Source organism: Sceloporus undulatus, chromosome 3 (assembly GCF_019175285.1).
Source record: "Sceloporus undulatus isolate JIND9_A2432 ecotype Alabama chromosome 3, SceUnd_v1.1, whole genome shotgun sequence".
Classification (NCBI taxonomy): domain Eukaryota; kingdom Metazoa; phylum Chordata; class Lepidosauria; order Squamata; family Phrynosomatidae; genus Sceloporus; species Sceloporus undulatus.
This window is the reverse complement of record NC_056524.1, coordinates 184,341,106-184,362,793: the sequence shown is the minus strand read 5'-3', so window position 1 is coordinate 184,362,793 and position 21,688 is coordinate 184,341,106. Positions and strand designations below refer to the sequence as shown.

At 38.3% G+C, this 21,688-nt stretch overlaps 1 protein-coding gene across 5 annotated transcripts in view; it reads left to right on the top strand.

Moving 5' to 3' along the window:
• The window catches only part of INPP5A (inositol polyphosphate-5-phosphatase A), a 318,955-nt gene that overhangs the window by 194,618 nt on the left and 102,649 nt on the right, over window positions 1-21,688 (top strand). For all 5 annotated transcript variants that reach the window (XM_042456965.1, XM_042456963.1, XM_042456966.1 and 2 more), the window contains exons 7-9: window positions 1,272-1,324; window positions 2,960-3,079; window positions 16,757-16,841. In XM_042456965.1, the coding sequence (XP_042312899.1) occupies window positions 1,272-1,324; window positions 2,960-3,079; window positions 16,757-16,841 (258 nt within the window). The remainder of the gene's footprint in view (window positions 1-1,271; window positions 1,325-2,959; window positions 3,080-16,756; window positions 16,842-21,688) is intronic.

The following is a 21,688-nucleotide window of genomic DNA, read 5'->3' as shown; positions in this document are numbered from 1 at the left end:
ATCCTTCCTTATAAGGAAGGGTCCTGAGACTAAATATAAGCTGAGGGTGGTGGTGAAGGAGGAGCTGGAAAAGCACACTCCTCCTACTTAGCAATAGCACTAACAAGGACATTTCTATACCTCTTATCAGTGCACTTAAACACTCCCTAAGCGGTTTACAATGTGTAAGGTAATTAGTTCCAACAAGCTGGGTACTCATTTTAGCGACCTTGGAAGGTTGTCAGGCTGTTGACCCTGAGCCTCTGGCTGGTATTGAACTCATAACCTTGTGGTTTGTGAGTGAGTGGCTGCAGTACAGGTATTTAACCAATGTGCCACCAGAGCTACTTAGCAGTTTGGCACTATTATCTACATATATTTTTTTCCCAGCATTACTTTGCCGTTACTTAATAGTCTGGGGAACACATCATTGCAGATCTATAGCTCTTTCAATATGTAAAGCTAAATCAGTATATTTATGGTATCCAGACCACCACCAGTAGTTTCAATGATAGCATTTAACTACAGTCTGCCCTCCATATCCGCGGACTTGCCATCCACAGATTTGAGCATACACGGATGGCAAGCCCATGTGGAAGTGGCGTTCGTAGAGGAGGAGGAGGAGGAGGGAGAAGGAGAATGAGGAAAAGCAGAGAAGAGGAGAAAGACAAGGAGGAAGAAAAGGAAGATGAGCGGCGGCAGGGCAACAGAGGGGGGTAAGAGGAGGCAGAGAAAGTGGAAGATGTGGGGGCGGAGGAGGAGGAGGGAAAAGGAAGAGGAAGAGGAAGAGCAGAGAAGAGGAGGAGGAGGAAGAAAAGGAGGATGAGCAGCAGCAGTGCAACGAAGGGGGGAAGAAGAGGAAGGCAGAGAAGGCGAGGTAAGAGAAGGAGAAGGAGGAGTGAAGAAGAGGGAGAGGAGGGAGCGGCGGAAAAGAGGAGGAGGAGAAAGAGCCCAGCAGCGGCGACGGAGGAAGAAGAGGAGGAGGAGAAGGGGAGAAGGCAGGAAGAGGAGGTACCCACCTGCTGCCTACTGCAGTGAGAATGGCAAAGCTGGCATTGGGGAGGGGGCAAAGTGCCATTGTCCTCAATGGTAGCGTGGCCACATGGTCATGCCACCATTGAGTACTATGGGGACTTGAGCATCTGCGGATTTTGGTACCTGCGGGGGGGGGGGGGGTCTGGAACGGATCCCGCACAGATACCAAGAGCCCGCTGTATATGTTTTTATCTGACTTACCCACAGGTATATTTCTGTATTTGATGTATTTATATTGCATTTCTTTTACTTTTCAGTGCAAATGGTCCAGAAAAGGATTCATACGAACGAGGTGGTGTATTACTGACTGGTAGGTAATCAGAAAGTTGTTGGTATTGTTTTTCAAAGTGCTGTATTGCACATGCTGAATTTTATAGTGCCCAAATCTATTGTGGACTGATTTGTAGAAGAGCAGCCAACTTAGTGCTGTATTATTATGAAGTTGATTAAGTATGTAATAAGTTTTGTAGAATTTCCTGTCAATTCCAAAATATAATGCATGCATTTTTATTCGTAATAACTATTTTTACAAATAGTGTCACCTAAATATGTGATTCAACAATCTGTAATTGTTTACAGTTACATCATGTGTGTTATTCCAGTAGGGGACATTCATCTAAGTTGATCCACATACTTGTACATAGGCAATAAAAATATTACATCCACAATGGATCTCAATTTCTGCAATATTAGTAATATTATCATCATTACTATTTAGCTATATACCCCCATTCCCCATGGTTATTCCATTATCCTAATAGATCAGGGATCAGTAATATCTGTAGATCAGGGATTCTCAGCCTTCTACCCCTCAACAGAGGGATTCTCAGGGAACCCATGGATAGATGCAATTTTTTCTTCAGTTTTCTTTCTGTATAAAGAGAATGCAAACATGCCTTTTTTTTCTGTGTCAGCAAATTTGAAGATAAAAATAAAGTCTTTTCAAGTGCCAATTTTTGTTTCTTTGTTCCAGTCTATGTGAAGGAAATAAATTAATAATGCAATAAAATATATTGTCTGCAAAATTTGTGTATGTGTATTTACGTGAATTCTTCTGAGGAAAGCATTCAAAGTTTTCATCAAGTTTTCAGAAAAGTCTACCATCTCCCAAAATGTTTTAAGATCCATTGCAACAGTTAATAATCACACATATAATTTCATTTGATAGTGATAACTGCATATTGAGATACCAATACACAGTCTGAATTCAGATGAAATAGCAAATCACAACCCATACCAAATTTCACAAACCACCTTTACACTATGGTTTCTTTGCCAGTGCCAAATAAACCATCTAGGGTTGATTTTGCCATGCATGCCATCTCCAGTTACACTAACTTAAGCACGTGTTATCCAAACTTGGTCAGTTAAAGAGGATAAAATCTTTTTGTACAGCACTTTATATCTGCTTTCTTGTTTTTTCATGTGTTTTATTTTCTTCTTAGCTCTGGAAATAATTAGTATTAATAAATTAGAGTCCCCCACCCTTTAAAGTAAAAAAAAAATCTTACAAATGATCACAGTCGAATTAAGTATCCTTTGCCTTTTTCAAAGGAGCAACAATTGACAGACCCTTTCAAGAAAATAAGAGTAATAAAGAGGTGCCTATTTCTTTACTTTGTTGGAAACATTTGTTTTCTAGTTAGTTGGTTTGTTCATTTTCATATTCAATAATGTTTGATGTTTATGAGACCATAATGTTAATGTGTAGTTTTCAATTGATAAAAATGGAAACTCCACTACAGCTTTGTATGTAGAGTAGGTGTACAATGATCCAGGTCCTTTTCAGCTGCATCCAACACTTGTTTTTTTAACAGAAGATTCAAAAGTAAAGTGTCCTATTCCATGACAACTCAACTTGTTGCACAGCAAGGCGGAATGTTTTCTTTCTTACTGTTTGTGCTTACTTGTATTCTGAGTCAGTCTTCTCTTCCTTTTGTCACAGTGCCTTTGACTTGGTAAACATTCATCTTTTCCATGATGCTTCCAATTTAGTTGCTTGGGAAACAAGCCCGTCGGTTTACTCAGGAATAAGGCATAAGGCCCTTGGTTATGTACTTGACAGGTAGGTAGAATGCTCTCTTGGCTTCTTTTATTGCCTTGCATTTAAATGTTGCCAGTTCAAGTAAAGACAATGAATTAACTTTTTTTTAATGAAAGCAAAGCTTAAAATTACAAACTAGATATTCTAGAGATGCAGTCCTGTGCATAAATGAACTGATCTCATTGGTGTTTCACTATTTGAGTTGAAAAGCAAAGGTTAAATGTCACTTCTGTACTGTTTCTGCAACCCACTAACTTGCTTTGAAATACCATTAAATATACAGGAAAGTTTCTGAGGTTAATGATTGTGAAATTCCATCAGCATTATGTACTGTATATCCTAAATATTTTGAAATATTTTGATCTGTCTTCAGTGTAGCACTTCTAATATAGCCAGCATGTTGTGCATAAGTAAATTTTCCTGGTTCCAGGATTTCCATCCTGGGTTAACTCAGAATCAGGGATGGACATCTTGTAATCTTCCAGATGTTGTTGGACTGTAGGTTTCGACTGCAATAGCCAGCATAACCACTGGTGAAGAATGCTGGGAGTTGCAGTCTAACAAAAGCCCGATACAGACTGGCGCAAAGCACCGTGCTGGGGCCTATTTTAGGGCTCGGTAGGGCTGGGTGTTCATACTCACCCAGCCCTACTGGCAGCACCCGTGCATCATCTTGTCACAGCCCCCGCCCACACGGGGCTTGTGAAGATGATGTGCGTGTGCCCACGCGCCCAAACGGCACTCGCCGAAAACCTCGTTGGCAAGGCACATGAGCTCCATTATGACACTCCTAAACAGAAGCCACTCTAGGTGGCTTCTTTTTAGGGAGTGCGGTGTGGTTGACGCAGTGCCAACGAGGGGCAAAAACAGGCTTCATGGAACCGCCCGTCTGTATCCCCCCATCTCAAGAGCTGCATGATGGAAGAAACTGCTAGTTAAGATTGAAGGGCAAGAGCAGGCAAATATGTCCCTTTGCAGATTTTGGATTGCAATATCCATGGTCCCTGACTATCAACTATCCTGACTAAATGATAGGAGTTGCTAGTCAGGGACCATGGATATTGCACATGGAAAGACACATTTGCTAACTGCTGCTTTAGGAGAGCAAAGTTGAATTTTAAGATATTCCATGTAACATGGCTGACTTGCTTCAGTCTTCTGGTAGAGGATTCTACAGTAATATGGGTTTGCCTCAACATCTCCTCTTGATTGTTAAAGAATTTACTAAACTCTGTCCCTGCCTCCAATCCTACTCTTAATCCTAGAACTAATTATTTAATAGGTAATTTTTAAAATTCAAATGTGGATGTGGTTTGATTTCAGTTTTATGTGGTGCTGGTGGTGGTGGGGTGCTTCTTTATCTCCTCCTTCTCCTCTTCTGCTAACCCCTTTGTGCCATCTGTCTTTGTAGCTTACCAATGTGTACTAATCTAGTGGTAGTCATGTTGGCCATATAGCAAAGTACAGTACAATATCATCCAAAATGTGTCCTAATATTACAAAGGGAAAATACTCAGAAACTCTTAATAGTTGAGACATATCCTACATTCATGATGATGCACTCTTGCTTCAAAAATAAGAGTTACTACAACTTGGGGCCCACCTTGTCCAACATTCTTTGCCAGAACCATAGTAACCAGCAGGCAGTAGGTGGTCTACCAGAATTTACCCAGTGATCAACTGACAGATCACACATGACTGTCTCTACCCTTCTGTACTGAATATCATGTTAGGCTGCTGAACTGATCAGCTAAGATGACTTTACAGTATGTGCCTATGCTAATATCTTTCAAAGGGAAAGAACCTTTTAAAAAAAAGTCTGGGATTTATTTCTACTACTGCTGCCTTTGTTGCTGTGGTGTAAGGAACCTGACAGCCCTATAGAGAATTGGGTATTATTTAAGATTCCCTGTGTGTTTTCTTTAGATGTTTTAGGGACTTTGGAACAATTGCCTTATCAAGAATAAGGAAATTGTCTGTTTCCAATCCTGTTAATTGTAGGTCAAAGATGTCATGGTGGTATATCATTGCTGTGTGACAGTGCCAAAATCAAACTCAGCTCTCCTGTCTTTTAAAAAAGAAAACCCTCAGTTTTAGGTGGCACTACCACTGTGGGTTAGCATTCACATAGATTGCTCATTTTAAGAAAGCAGCCAGCCGCAGATCCGGACCTCCGTAGTGAAATGATGGGCTGCCCAGCACAAAAGGGGAGTTCTGTAGGAGCAGTGAATAATGGGAAACCCCTTTCATCAACACTGCTAACCTTTTGGCAGCCACCAGCAAACTCTATTCTGATCTGCTGATTGGGGAGGACAATACACTGAAGCTCACTTTGAATGAATGCTACCACCAACAGTGCCCCCATTCAGAAGGTTTTGGGAACCATCTTGGACCATTGTCTGCCATCACTCCTTCAGACAGTAGGAAAGGGGAAAGTGAGAGCATCTATAGCAAAGAAAGTACTTCTTTTCTTGGCTTTTTAATCTCCCTTTAAAGCTTCATAGATCTACACTTCCAGCTGAGCTAGAGGAGCGATGCGGTGCCAGATAAACACAGAAGAGAGAGGTTTCAAGCTGGGCCTTTAAATCCCCTTATCTGCATGCCCTAATAATGCAGATTTAGTGCTGTTAAAACCAGAGGCTGATAAGTCTTTTCCTCTAAAGCCCTTAAACTGCTAAAGAGCATTTAACGGCAATGCAGTTCAAGCTTCAGGAACAATACTGAGAAGGGAAAGAGTTTAATGAGCTAAACCCTCACTGAATGAAACTGAAACATCTTTTCACAGTTGATTTAAGTCCCTGTGGGAGTAAGTGAAACAGTCCTGTCTGCTGGATGTATTTTGGCTAATATGAACACCAGTTAATTACAGCTATTCATGCAAGACTGAAGTGACCAGTCATAGACTGCATTTTATTGTAATTATTTACAAAAAGATATAAATGTAAATTGCCTTCTTCTTCATATTATTCTTATTGAAAGATGAATTTAACCATGAGGAAAATATATGTTATTACCCCCCCCAAAAAAATCTCCAAACAAACTCAAAACCAAATGTTTTATAGTAAGCCAGGTGGTGTAAGTGGTCTCACATTCAGGGTTTTCTTTGATATTAAAATGATAGTGTTGGAAAAGACTAAGATAGAATAAAAATGTCCACAAGGAAAAGCAGAGCAAATATAAAGCATTCTTTAGTTGTCGTTCAAGCTGATGTGAGATGTTTTTGTTGGCCGTTTATTATGGGTATTTAGCATTTCCTATACAGATTATTTCCAAAGTGCCTTTACTACTTTGAAAGTAGTTTTAGAGATTTATATTTAAAAACTGTACTCGGTGCAAAACATTTCTTACAGAAAGCATTTGTGTTGCATCCATCCCATAACTTACATTTCTAATACAATGACAAATTTAATTTGAATTTTACAGCTTGGAAAAAAGAAGTTTAGTCTTCAGTAAAAGACATCATTGTTGCTAATTATTGTAAGACTGTTTCTTACCCACATAACTTCAAACAGATCTCTGTTCAGGATGGGGGGGGTGGATATCTCAGCCAAGACACTTTTACCATAGCAGGAATTGAAGGATCCCTTATGAGCATTCTGTGGAAGTTTATACGTACTTATGATTACACTGATGAGAGATTAGGTGGGAGCTGTTCTTGTGTCAATCTCTGAAACGTTCTACATTTATCCAGACGCTGTCTCCCCACCCTGCCCTCACCCCTTTTCATTGTGACAGTGCTTCTCTGTTTTCTCCCTGAAACACAGCCTAGCCTGGTTGAACAGAAACATTTTTTTTTACATTACAACTGTGAAATCTTGGCATAAAGCCCCCCCTTTGTGACCTCCATTATTTTCTCACAAATATAGTCCATTGTCGCATAGCTGAAGTTAATTTGATCAACATTGCGACATTTAACTTTTATGTCCAGTCAAAGGAGCTGTTTCATGCTCATTTTGAGTATTCAAAAGAAATGATTGCCAGAAAAATAATGTTACTATTAACAATTCAAAGCAATTAGTTTTCCCAGGGTGACTCGATGTGATGCACAGGCTCCACACAGCCATTCTTTGTCGTTTTATGGATGCTCATCAGTCAACTGTCACATCTTCTCAAAGACCCCTCCGATCTAAATGTTTCTCTTTGGGCTTTTCCCAGAAGTAGCGACTGAATGAGCTGAAGAAAAGCCATTGCATTTCTAGGCAGAGGCAAACCTTGTGTTAAAGATCTGGGTCATCTGAGTAATTTGAGGACCTGGAGTATTTGTAAATATTGTAATTTTTGCTATTTGTATTATATTTTTAAAAGAATTTATTTTTTTATCCTAAGGAATAAATGTTTTCTTGGTAAAAACATTAAAATATAGCCCAGTGAATTTTAAGTTAGAATTCTTGACTACATATACATTAATAGTTAATGGATACATTTCATAACATGAAATAAGACAACTTCTGAATTTATTTTTTTAGTCCCTCTCATTAATATTTACTCTCTTTTTCTTTCTCTTGCTCTCTTCCTTTTACAGAGGAAATATAGACTCTTAAAAAACCTGCTATTGTGGCAAATCTTTCATGACTATACGTTGTTTTCATTTTTGCCAGTGTTTGGTAACTTTTTGTCACTTTACCCTCCATTTTTCTTTTCTATTAGTTTCATAGATGCACAATAATATCAGTTAAAAAGTAATGAATGTTTGTCATATGTAGCCCATAGATCCTCAGAACACCATCTGTATATTGCTTGGGCTCATTTTAAAGAACTGTAAGTTGTACCCGATATAACTCTAATGGGAATAGTTCAAAGTACCATTATTGGTGGTTGCATATTTACTAGAAGGATAACTGGTGCAAGAACCCAGTATAGTGAAATATTTAGTTGTACTGTGTAATGGCTTACTTAAGGGCTTGCATGAATAAAATAAAACCAACAGATTTAATACTTGCGTAAGGTTTCTACAGGTGGTAGAATATATGTGCTATTGGAATGACAGCATGTGACCCCAGCACAAGCAGGAAATCTTCATGCCCCATTGTAGTACAGTGGACCCTTGTTATACGCTGGGGTTTGGTTCCAAGATCCCCCGTGGATAACAAAATCCGTGGATGCTCAAGTCCCATTAAATATAATGACATAGCAAAATGGTGTCCCTTATAAAAAATGGAAGATCAAGGTTTAATATTTGAAATTTATACTTTTTGGGAACATTTTCAAACCGTGGATGCTTGAATCCATGTATAAAAAAATCTGTGTATAAGAAGGGCCAACTGTACAATGAAAAAAGAGATTCACTTGTAAAACCTTCTTCCTACACTTCAACAGCTTGTGTTGCCTTAATTTTAAAATTTATTTTAAACTTTTTCTTGTCATCAAAAGCTGGAATATGTTATATTTCCTTCCATAAAATGTGGAATTTCAAGACTGCTTGTGTTCACAAATTTCCTGTGGTTGTCACAAGCACGTGTGTTTTATAACACAGTCCTGAATTTGGAAACCAAAAGTAGCTCTGACACTTGTAAACCCGTGTATGTTTAGAGTAGAAAACGGTTATAATAGTTGAATATTACAATCAACATTACAGCTTCACTTTAATTTGTATGCAGAAGTCTTTTTCCCCCAATGTGAAGCATTAGTCAAGCACGGCTACAATTGTAGTGCTTAACTTCTTTCAGACAACTGAAAGGTCACAAAAGTCTGTGCAAGTTTTCAAGTTCCCCACAGATCTTCAACAGGCAAGCTAGTCAACAAAGCAATGTGGGAATGAATATGTGTGGGTGAAGTCAAGCTATAGAGTCTGTATTTGGTTACAGTCTTAAAATGGAACGTTAAGAAGAGACTGTATACAACTAGGAATATGTCAGGCACTGGAGAATAAAATAGCACAAGTGTACTTCTTAAAATGTTGAGTAGTAGTTAAATTATCAGTAAATCCAACATGGGTTTGGGAACCTTTGATGGCCCAGATGCTTTCACTTATATCTCCCAGCAACCCACTCAGCACATCTAGTTGTTAAGGGATTGTGGGAACTGTGTGTCCAAAATATACCACTTTTCTTCCTTATCCAGTTATTTTGACTGGATCAGCTATGCTAAACAAACAGAATAATCTTAGGTCCCAGAGTTATACTTTCAAATCAGGGGAATCATTCTTCTAAATGAACCATATGCCCACAAACCTATGAACTGAACATTGGGTTCTGAAGCCTTTGTGGAGTATAAGTGTTCTTTTACAGGGAAACAATTCCCATTGATAGCACCTCACCCATTACAATGGGAGCAGTGTTTTATTGTAGCAGAATTGACAAGTAGTTATATCATTATACATATCTAACATTGCATTAGGTGAATGTCAGTGTCAGATAAGATCATGGTTTTGTCAATAGAAGGGAAATACTGTTCAAACCAAAGAGCACTATTTTTCCAGCTCTAAAAATTGATTTTTAGAGCTCTTCTTGTAATTCTTTCCCTGGATTACATATATATTATTGATGCGGTCTTTCTTGCCATCTTAATATCTGCTGACATGGTAATTAATTTTTTTAAAAAATCATAGAATTCTTTTTTGTTCATGGAGCACTATATTGAAATTAAAAGTGAACTCGCATATTAGTTAAACAGCCCTGGCAAATGTCCTGAGTATTAAGATGATTACCTAAGTCTCTTGACAACACCTTTCATCTTGTTGTTTGCTGCTTGACCTTTTGAAATGTTTTGTGTTATTAATAGGTTTTGGCTATTATATCAAAAAGCAAGAGGTTCAAGAATATGATAAAGTTCAGCTTTTTAATGTCAGTGTTACAACATTTCAAACATGCCAGTGAAAGCACTTAGCATTAAACCTTTTTCGATTACTCTTAGACTGTCTTCAATTAATTTTTTTTCCTTTTTAAAAGGATTGTTTCTAGACTGTATAGATATATCATTCCATATTTAACAACAAGTAAAGTTGTTCAAAGAGACAAGTAATGGTAGATGTCACAACAGTTTTGTAAAAATTAAAAGAACATAGGAAGAGACCATGAAACATTATTTTTAACAGTAACTAGTACAATTAACATGTGGGCAGTTATAATCTATTACTGCTGCAGTTTTTTAAAAGTAATGCTTTACTTTTATGTTTCTCCAAAATTACTAAAATACATTTTAGTTTAAAAAAAAATCTGAATGCTACAAACCAGCTGGCCTTTGGTACAAAATACTTCTCTCCTGACAATCTTGTTGCCTAAGGTTCCATGTGCACTGCAGAACTAATCCAGTTTGACACCAGTTTAATTGTCATGGCTCAGTGCTATGAAATTCTGGGAATGGCAGTTCCAGAATTTCATAGCATTGAGTCATGGCAGCTAAAGTGGTGTCAGACCAGATTATTTCTTCAGTGCAGATACAGCCTAAGAGTAACAGAACACAATAGAGCTCTGTTGCCTTGTACTGACCAGAAGGGAACAGCTTGAATTGAACCCTACATTCCTCTTCCACTATTTAATAAAGCCACCCCCCCAAAAAAAACCCTTTAAAAATAACTAAAAACAAAATTATCTTTGCTTACATGATAGCAGTTATGCAAGATATTTAGACAAACTAACTGGGGGAAAAGACTTAATTACAAATAAATAGTAATTTGTAATTAGTTACCTTTGCACTCTGGATCAGACCAAAGATCTGCTTAGTTCAACATCATGCTTCTCACAGCCAACTAGATACCAATGGGACACTAACAGGTAGCCTATAAAGGGAATGGCTAACTTTTGCAGCTGTTCCCCAGCTGCTGGTACTCAGGGGCATGCTGACTTGAATCCTGGAGATATCATGTAGCCATCATGACTAATGGCAATTGGGAGCTTTGTCATCCATAGGTTTTTTATCCTTATCCACTTTCTCTTCATTATACATAATTGTATAATTATACATAATTTTATAAATTTATAGACCTCAGTTGTGTTATTCCCCATACTTTTCTATTCTGCCCCTAAACTAAAGGAACAAAGTCTGGATCATTCACCATGACATGTTGCTTATATTCCACAAATAGTGTTTCCTGCACTTTTCTTCAACATTTCCAGCTCTGCAACATTCTTTTTTGTGGAAACACAAACTGTACCACGATTATACATTTGTATAAAGGTGTCAGCAACAATAGTAGTTTTAATTTTGATCTCATTCCTAACAGTCAAACTCATTGAAAGCAAAAGGCTAGGATCTCTTTCTCCTCCTATCTTTTCTATACCCCCTAGTAGTAGTAGGTACAGTTTTTTACATTGGGGTCCTTTATATAAAATGGCAAAATTAAGGTTTGCTTTTGGGAATTTTTTTTTAATATTTTCAAGCTGTGGATGGTTGAATTCTTGGATAAGGAGGTACTCATTGCCCAACATTGTAGCCGTTTTGTTGCTTCCTAGTAGATTGTCAGTTTCCATGGATAGGAAATACCCATCAATAAGGTTCCAAACATGCTGCTATAGCATTTCTCCTCACTGCCTAACTTCCTGGCATGACTGTTTCAGTAATGGCCAATTATGTAGGTCAGTGTCCCCATGTCCCTCTCAGCCTGCCAAAGAAAGAATTACTGTTTCCTCACAAGGAGGCAGTCATTCCTTGTTTGACAGGAGATGGTGAGAGAAGCAGGTGAAGGAATAAGTGGTATAGGAAAGCGGGGTTAAAGGGGAATGAGGAAGAGAAAGTGTAGGGACCTTCAATGGTGTGAAAAGCCCTGTCACACTATTGAGGTGTAGAACTAAATATTCCAAAACAGGTATTTTTGTGGGTTTTTAAAATAGCGCGATTGCGGCAAGACCAAGGCAGGACTGAGGCTCATGCGATGAAGTCCTTAGTTTTAAGAGGAGTTTGCAAGTGTGGCGTAGTGGCAGTGGGCGAGGCAGTGGAGAGTTTAAAACCAGGTTGGGACCATAGAACTAGCATAGAAAGCTGCTTTATACAAGGTTTATCTGGCCCTATTGTGTATTCAGAGTGGCACCAGCTATCTTGCACAATCTCAGGCAGGGAATTGCTACCTGATCCTTTTAACTGACCATGCCTGAGATTGAACATGGCTCCTTCTGCATGCAAAGCATGTATTCTGATGCTGAGCAGTGATCCTTCCCCTGAAGAATTAGTTTACCCTCAGATCTGGAGTGTTATTTGTTACTACTTACCTGCCTTTCTTTAGCATATAGATAGAGCCAGTATCTGCTTTCCACTTTGAATACTTCATGAGAAACATGAAAGTAAAGGGGAATGCCTTCACTGTCCTTTGGTAGGAAGAAAAAATTGGACTAAGCATCTTGAATGTTTTTTTTTTGGGGGGGGGGTCACAGTTGTCCCATCACAACAGAGGAAGCTCTTCCTCATGAACAGGTTGAGTCTCCCTTATTAAAAAGGCTTGGGACCAGACGTGTTTTGAATCTGGAATATTTGCATATACAGAATGAGATATCTTGGAGATGGGACCCAAGTCTAAACATTTCATTTTATTTATTTTTGTATACAACTTATGTACCTATCAGAAAGCAAAAGTGCCACTATCTCAGCCACCCATGAAAAAGGTTTTGGATTTTGGAATTCCAAATAATGGAAACTCAGTATGTAAGAGGCAATGATTTGGGAAGGTGAGGTGGGTGGCCATTACAACAGAGCTTCCCCAGAGTGAGAGTTTTGATAGATGAGAAGCTTCTTTAAGCACTTAGCTGTCTTATATCTATCAATACAATTCCATTACCTCTTAATCTTCCTCATCATTGTAAGCAACCCCTTTCATTGGAGCTGAAAACTTTAATTAAACATACTTTATATATAAAGCAAATTTTAAATCCCAAATCTCCCTGGTGACCTTTCTGTGACCTTTGTTCTGATCCTAAGATGGGAGCCCCTTTCTTGTTTTCTGATCATTGGGGGTTCAGTGTCCCACATGTAAGCAAACACTTGTGTTCTTGCTATTTATCTGAACCGCTCTCTAAACTTTTCAGTGAGTAGATATATTGTGAAAAGATTATTCTTACATACAGAGACCCACTGCTGCTTTATTTGTATCATCTGAAATTGAAAGAGACCCTTGGTTCAAGATTTCAATAATGTTTTAAAAAGTGCAAATAGCTTCAGCAAAAATATCCCCTCCACACAAAAATTAATATCAGAATGGTAGTTTATAAAGTTATTTGGCCTCTCCACAGTGCTCCTCAGTGCTCCTCTTGTTTAATTCTTTTTTTACTTATAAATGTTATATATTTGCTTGTTCCTTCCAGTCTGTTTTATGTGAGCTGTCTTGCTAAAATTTTCAGATTTAATGTGCTGAATGGAGTCCTTCAAATCCTAGAAGGATCTTCCCCCCGGTTCTGTTCTGAGATGATTTTAAAACTATTGCCTCGGCGGAGCATAGCACTGCATCTCACTATGTAGATTTACTTGCATTTCACATTATACATTTACCCAGAATAACTGTCTGTTGTGCCCAATTTTTTACATGTTTCGTCATTGTTGGCATAGAATATTCTGCACTGCCTCTTAATTTAATTGCTTTACTTGTCTTGCAAGGAACATATATGGTAGAGTATGTGAGGGCTCAAAAACAGTTGAAAAATAAACATAAGAATACCTCAAAGCAGTAGTAGTAACATTTAATTAGTAATGACTGAGAGCAGACTGTATTAATCTTCCGCTTCCCACATTTTTCATATGGTTAAAAATAAATTATGAGTTAAATGTAAATTAAATAATTTTGACCTCTGAGTTGTCTCTTCCCTAGAAAGGTGACAATGGTACTCCTTTTCTCTCCTTCTATTCATCCTGTTCAGCCAGAGTTCGGGGAGTTTTTTTCGTTTTGTTTTGTTATTCATTTAAAAAGAAAAGTCAGGGGAGAACCCTCTTTTCAGTGGTGTCAAGCTAGGATGAATCGGCCAGGGGCAGCATGTTTATAGACTGTGTGAAGAACTTTGTCTTTGTGTGGGAATGTTGGTGACACTGTTACTGTTTGCCTGAATGAACTGCGATGACGTGGCTAATAAGGTACCCCGCTGAGTACCGCAACGGGCCTTTCTCAGACCTCCCACTTAATTCCATTCAGCTCCAGCCCAGTGTGGCTAATTTTTCCCATTCCCTCAATTCTTTTTGGCCCCCTTACAAACAGAAAAGTCAACTTTTCACACCGAAAGCAAGATAAGTGCTTTAGGAAATAATCTTGTAAACAGAATGTTACCTTCTGACCTGCAGCTGATACCTTGACTTGGGACAAAACCCGCTAGCCTATTGCATTAGACATGGCTATTAAAGGAATAATGCAGCTGATCCTCCTTACAAAGTGGCCTGAGAAATGGTTTAGCCAGATCACTGTGCTTCTTGTCACAGTGAATCATGTTCATCAGCTCCCAGTGCACACATACAGACGCACACACCCAAATGGCTGATATGCAACTGCGTGTGTCCCCCTCCCAGGCTCCTGTCCATCCTAATGGCCGTATTTGAAGGAAGAAATGGTGAAAATAAGGGGGGAAATATACTTTTGTAAAAATATACTTTAAAAATAGAAAAACAGAAGATTTTAGAATCCATGTGTAAACATTACTCATTACAGTAAGAAAATAAGGTATCATTGCTATAACCTCATTATACAGAAAAGTACTATACTGTGTTATTTCCAAGGTTGGAGCTTTTCAGCCTGCTACACAAGAAACCTTCTGTAACTGGAAGTCTGAAGTTGTGCATCTCAATTATTCTGTATACAAATTAAGTGCTGTAACACAGGGATGTGACTTGTTTCAATTAAGGTGAAACTCTGTGTGTCTGTGTGTTTTTATTGAAGGGAATTATGTTCTTATTCTAATGATGGGTAACTTCTAGAATGATAACTCAGTCATCTGTTTGGGTAATTTGATATGGGTAATTTGATCAGACATTTGGCAGCATTATATAATTGGGTTGTAAGTCTTACGGATAGTTACAGTATTTTTGATAATGTAATATAGGCATCAGATAAGAACTACATGAAATAGCACTAGATCCTCCCACTGAAAAACATTAAATTAATGCTGGTGACATGGCTTGGCTGGTTTCTTTTTTACACACTGAAATTTATTACTCCACTGGGTGATTAATTGCAACCTTTTATAGGAAATTCTGATTCATGGCATGTTCAAAAGGAAATTGTAATTCAGGATTACAATAAAGCAACTTATAAAGTTCCCCAGTCTTGCTAGGAAGGGTGGAAACCCTCCTGCATATATTTGATATTTGATGAGCTATAGAGATTTATAGTTGTCAACAGGTAAAACCTAAAGGAGTGCATGTTTTCATATGTTTTCATTCCAACCCATTCATCTCTTTGAGATCACTCACAATATTACAGGAAATGAATCAGGTACCCAATTCTGATGTCCCACCTTCCTTCCCAACTGCTTAATGCAAATTCTTTCACTAACCAGTAGATGAGTTTCTCATTCCTTTCTAGACTTTGGGGTTGTTTATCTTTTGCAGTAGGGAATTTTCTCAAGAGTAAGGCTATCTATTTTGATAGGATTCAACTTGTTGATGAATTGGGCCTTGAAGTAGTCCAACTATTATAATCTTTCATGTCAAAGTTGGAACAAGATTTTTTTAAGGACCCTCATAAATCTCTTTTCAAATTTTTGCACTTCAGCCTCAGGTTCATGCCTTAGGAATGTGTTTAGAAAGTTTGAAAAATTGACTTAGTAATATACAGTAAGAATGATAACATTACTATAGTAGTTGTAGCAGCAACAGCAGTATTTCATATCTCTTGTTACTGTTCTTCTTTCTATTGATCATCATCAATCCCTCTGATTTTAGTATTCATAGGTCACTGTGTGTCCTGGTATAACCAAAACATCACCATCCATACAAGAGAGGGGAGGGTATTAGCAAATTTGGGAGAGCCCTCTATTTTGAAGAAGTACTGAAAACCTTTATGGGGACAGAATGAGAAGGAAGGACCCTAAGACAACTAATGAGTATTTGTACTCAGTTACCATGGAATGCTGATTGACTATTTGGTTTGAAAGGATATGAAATGGTGTATCACTGAAGGAGGTGTAATTGACAGACTACTAGAACATTGAACAGCAGGATACAGGAATACTCCACATTGCAACCTTTTGTTGTATCTCCTACATGTAGATTTCATTTTTTTCATCCCCCCCTCCCCAAATATAGTAGATTCAGTCACCACCTGTGATAAGCTGTACGTGAAATCTGTCTTCATCCCCATTGATGCCTCAGGAGTACTGTGTTTTTATCTTTGCTGGCAACTGGAGTAGTCCACTTTAATGGCTGGATGACTGTTATTGGTTTAATAGATGACTGTCCACTTTAATGGTTAGCCTTTGCATATTTATTTTCTGATGCAATGAATCGAAACTTGCCCCATGCAAAAAAAATAAAAATAAAATAGACAACAGAAATGTGTAGATGGTTACTGTCCTTTTCTGCCAATACAATCTACTAGATGTATGCTAGACCAGTTGTTGTAGACACATGCCTACAAGTGCCTGTTTGGAGACAATATTCTCATTGCCACTCATGGTAGATTTGCAAGGACAGAGTTGTTACTATGCACTTCTTCACATGTAATCTGTATGCAGTTACAACTATCTATTTAGTTGAAGGGTATTATTTATATAAAGTACTGTAATGATTATTTTATTTCACATACAGCTGAGGATATTGTATTTTAATCTATATTTTTCTTGTATCCCATTTCAGAATTATAGATCAGCGGTTTGAGCGAGTTTCATATTTTGTCTTTGGAGATTTCAACTTTCGACTGGATGCAAAATCAGTAGTAGAGGTAGGACTGCTTCCATGCTTCATAAGTAGATCCCATTTAAGATTCCCCCATTTTTAAAACAATGCTTAAGGGACACTGAAAAGTGTTAACTTTTTATAAAAATAATTGATCATGAGCATCAATAAAGTCCTCTTTCCTTGCTACAGTCCGCTTAGGACTCAGCTCTTGAAGTTCAAGCAAATTAGTAAATATCAGTTTAGTAAATACAGTGCTAAGAATCAAACTCAAGACTGGTAGAATCTAGTAGTCAAATGTAAAGCTTTATCTATGCTGCAGTGGCTGAGAAGGAATTTTGTTTCTGATGCCATAGAACTGTCATGAATACATGAATTGTTCAGTTTGACAAGATAAGATGTTCTGGATAGGAAAGAGCCCTGTGAACCTGACATGTTTATGCATGCCGGTAAAAATATGTATACTACTGCCAATCTAGTAATCATATGATTGACTGGGCCTGAATGCACTGGCAGAATACAATGGGCCAACCCTGTCATATTCTGCCTGCGGATCTGGCCCGTTCCCACCTCCGACACATACCTGGTCCAGTGCAGTGATGGGCAGGCATTCAGATGTCCACCCACTGATGCACTACAGAGCCACCACTGCCGTTCTAATTGCAGGTTCTCACTGTAGCCTGGAAAGGGGTCACCTGGCATTATCTACATGACCAGACACCCCCTTCTGACATCACAAGCCGCAACTGGGGCCTGTGAGTAGAATGGTGGCAGTGGCAGCAGGTAAGGTGGAGTGCATTTGTCTGCTCTACTGGCTGTTCTAGCGGAGTTTCCCAGATACTGTGCTGCAAATAGCCAGTCTTTTTAGACTGAGGTAAAGACTGGTTGGGCCAGATCCACCAGAATGGCATCCGGTCTGCCCATCCCTGGCCTGTTGGCATGCATTGTCTAAACAGGAAGGCTCCAGGCTGGGGGGAGCACGGGCCTTTTGGCCCCCAAAGAGGCAGAAACTGGTTTCTGTCTTGTTTGATTCAGATGTATCAGGCATGTGCAGGATAGGCCACAAATGTTTGCGCTTATGTTACCGTCATAAAGCCAGCGGACTCAATAACATTAAAGTCTGACATAGCATGCACATGACTTCAGACATATCAGAACACAACTAGGTATTGATGTTGCCATTTAAGCCAATTAGTGAGTTTGTAACTGTGATGACCTTTGAACAAAATGCTTCTGCACTTACAGTCACTTGTCTTAGTCCCTGTGATAAACCAGATAGTTACTGGAAATATTTCAGTCTCTTCTCTTGAATGATTTCTTCAGTGTTGCAGAGATGTAATTTTGTGCAAAAAAAGTTTTAAATGCAAAAAAGAAAAGAAAAGAAAATATTCAAAAGTTCATTTTATATGTTGAGATGTGTTGAGAAATCCTTTCTCATAAAGAAGAAGAGAAAATGTGAATATTCTTCCCATCTCAATGCAAATTCAGAATTGCAGTCAACAAAGAATTTTTCACGAAGTGTTTGCACTGATTACCTTGAAGGGAAATATCAGTCCAAATTTTGGATTTAAAATTATTTGTATTCTTTCTTTAAAATTTCTTTTCTCTTCCTTCCCTTCCTCCCTACGGCAATAAATTCTAGACAGCATGTGAATTGCACAGCAGATATTCTGAAATAGAAAATTCTTAAATCATGTTCCCTAATCCTGTTATAGCTTTTTTACTCCCTTCATTAACAGAGTGCTTTATAAAGAGTAAAGTTTGTTACATCCAGCCTATGAAAGTGGAAAAATCCCAAATTCTTTCTGATTTTTAAGAAAAATCCATATCAATTTGTTTTTGTTTTTGTGATATGTAACCATTCTCTGATAGTCTTGATTACGATAATAGAGACACCTGAAGAGGAAGAGTTGTCATGGGAGCCTAGATGTAAAGAATTCCATGAATTCACTTACTGCATACCACTCTGAGCATCCCAGCAGAATGAGAGAGAAACTACATATCCCCCCTCCGGCTGCAAAGTGTGTGTGTGAAAACAGAGAAAATGGTTTCCCATCTACATGCTGCTGGCATAATATCTTGGAGAATTCTAATGGTAAACAAGAGATGTGGCATAATGATTTGAGTACCAATCTAGGGACTCTGGAAGACCAGGGTTCAAATAAATCCCACTCAGCCATGGAAGTGGCTAAGTGACCTGGCCAAACTGTCTCAGCCTCATAGTAAGGCAATGGAATAAGAGACCTTGGGCAAACTCTTTCAGCTTCATGGAGAGGCTGTGGCAAACCCACTCTGGACAAATCTTGTCAAGAAAACTTTTATGGAAAGTTCACCTTATTTTGACATGACTTGAAGGTGTACAACAATAACAAAAATGAGAGACATCAATCCTGCTTTTCTCCAGGTTTCTTCACATTGGGTTTTTGTTGGAGGTGCTGGCAACAGCAGTGTAAGAGGCCAAGATTGGGTGGGTGGGAGCAGGATAATTCTAGGTTGGAAGTACCAAAACATTCAGTCTGTACGTATGTTACTGGAACTAACTGGAGGGACTAACATTGCCATGGTAATCATGCAATGATGGCATATAAATTAGCTCTAGCTCTTTGAATTTGACAGATACAAAAAAAAAAATCTCTTTACCTCTTTGTCCTAAACTCTTAAAAATGAGTTGACATTGCAAAGCACTTGATTAGTATAAGACACCCCAATGCCAGATTTTATACATGGAACTATTGTTGTTGTTGTGTGCATTCAAAGTAATTTCTGAATTATAGCGACCCTATCATTTTATTTTATCTTTTTGGCAAGTTTCTTCAGAGGTGTTTGCCATTGCCATCCTCTAAGGCCAAGAGAGTGTAACTTGCCCAAGGTCACCCAGTGGGTTTACATGACTGAGCCAGGATTTAATCCCTGGTCTCCAGAGTCCTAGTCCAATATTCAAACCACTATGCCACATTGACTCTAATATTAGATCTGTTATTAGAACTATTAGATCTGCCTAAACAGTAGCACAAGGTAATAAATTTCTAAAGTCTTTCTTAGCAGAGCTAAGAGAGGAGAAGATATATGGTTTGTTTCAGAAATAGATTTTCTGTGCTCACATAAGGTGACATAAATCATCTGGCATATTATTGGCCATATTAAATTATAATTAAGAAGCAATAAATCATTACTTGAGGTTTAGGGTAGGGGCATGGAAACATTACTTCAAAACATTAGTATAACTTTGCTATAAAATTCTGTTTCACTATTCAGGAGAGCAAGTCACCTGCACAGGGAGAAAGGCAAGTTTGTGTTAATAAATGAGTCTGGTTGATCTAAACAAATAAATACAATGAGATATGAAACAGGATCTTTGACATTATGATCTATAATGGCTGTTTGCAACCAGGTATCCTCCAAATGTGTTGAACTGTGTGTGTGTGTTTGTGTGTGTGTGTGCTTGTACACGTGCATGTGCCTTCAAGTCGCTTATTGATTTATAGCAATCCCATGAATTTCATAGGGTTTTCTTACACTAGGAATATTCAGAAATGGTTTTGCCAGTTCCTTCCTCTGAAATATAGCCTACAGCATCCATTGTACTACTTCCTTCCAAGTAGTACCCCAGGTTGGCCCTGCTTAGCTTTCAAGATGAGACTTGGGATATTTAGGCTTTAACCGTTGAACTCAAATTCCTATACAGTGGTACCCCGGGATACGAATTACCCAGCTTACGAATTTTTCGGGATACGAAAAAATCCCATAGGGATTTATTGTTTCGGCTTACGAAGGTTTTTTCGGGTTACGAAAAAACCTTGGCGCTATTTTCAATGGAGCCGCGGCAGAGCCGCGGCTTTTTTTCCATTAGCGCCTATGGCAATTCAGGTTACGAAGGTTTTTCGGGTTACGAAATTAGCCGCGGAACGAATTAATTTCGTAACCCGAGGTACCACTGTAATTAACAGCCAGCAGTGAATTGTTGTACTGCTGGAGCTGTATGTAGGATTATCAGATTTTATTTAGTCCCACACATCTAGAGCCTTGGATAAACACTGATGTGTATGTACACTGGGCTCTTGCAGATATACAGTAGTATACTGTTTAGTGGAAGTGACAAAGCAACACATGTGGAGATCTGCTCTCTCTATTGAAATAACTAGAATGGAACTAATGGATGGAAATGATAGTGATAATTCTGCCATGGGTCAGATGTGAAGTGGATATCTAAATCCCAGACTAAGACCACCAAGAGGCTAGATGCAGGTTTATATCTCAATTGCTGGACAGCAAAATAGCCATGTCAAATAAAGGGGTGAAACAGACTGATGTAAAAAACCGGCTTCTGGACATCTTGGGGGTGTGGCGTACAGATGATGCATGTCCCCAAGATGCTCGGAAGATGGCTTCAAGCCGGGCAGTCACTCACATGGGTGCTCCGGCAGCACAGTGTTTTCTACTTAGCCATCATTATACTTATATCCGACCTTTCCCCACATTGACACTCAAGGTGGCATACAAAAGACAAAAAAATACAATAAAAACACAGTTCAAAATATACAAAAAGTATGTTAGTAATATTAATGATAATAACAGATTATCACAAATCTATGTGTTTTCATAAGTGTTTTTCCTTAATTTGCACATTTTTCTAAGCATGCTTTACTTGCAAAACCCAGCTTCATAGAAATGCTGGAACTATGCAATTTTTGAAGGATTACTGTGTTTTGATCTCCATACTTTTTTGAACATGCAAATTTAAATATATCGTTGTTACAGTGAGAACAAAATTATTTTCTTCTCTATCCCTGGCCTATAAAATGTCCTTTGTCAGGAAATTCAAATACTTACTAGATGGTATTTGTTCAACTTTTTTTAAGCAATATTAAACAGTAGATCTTTTCTGAAAACGGC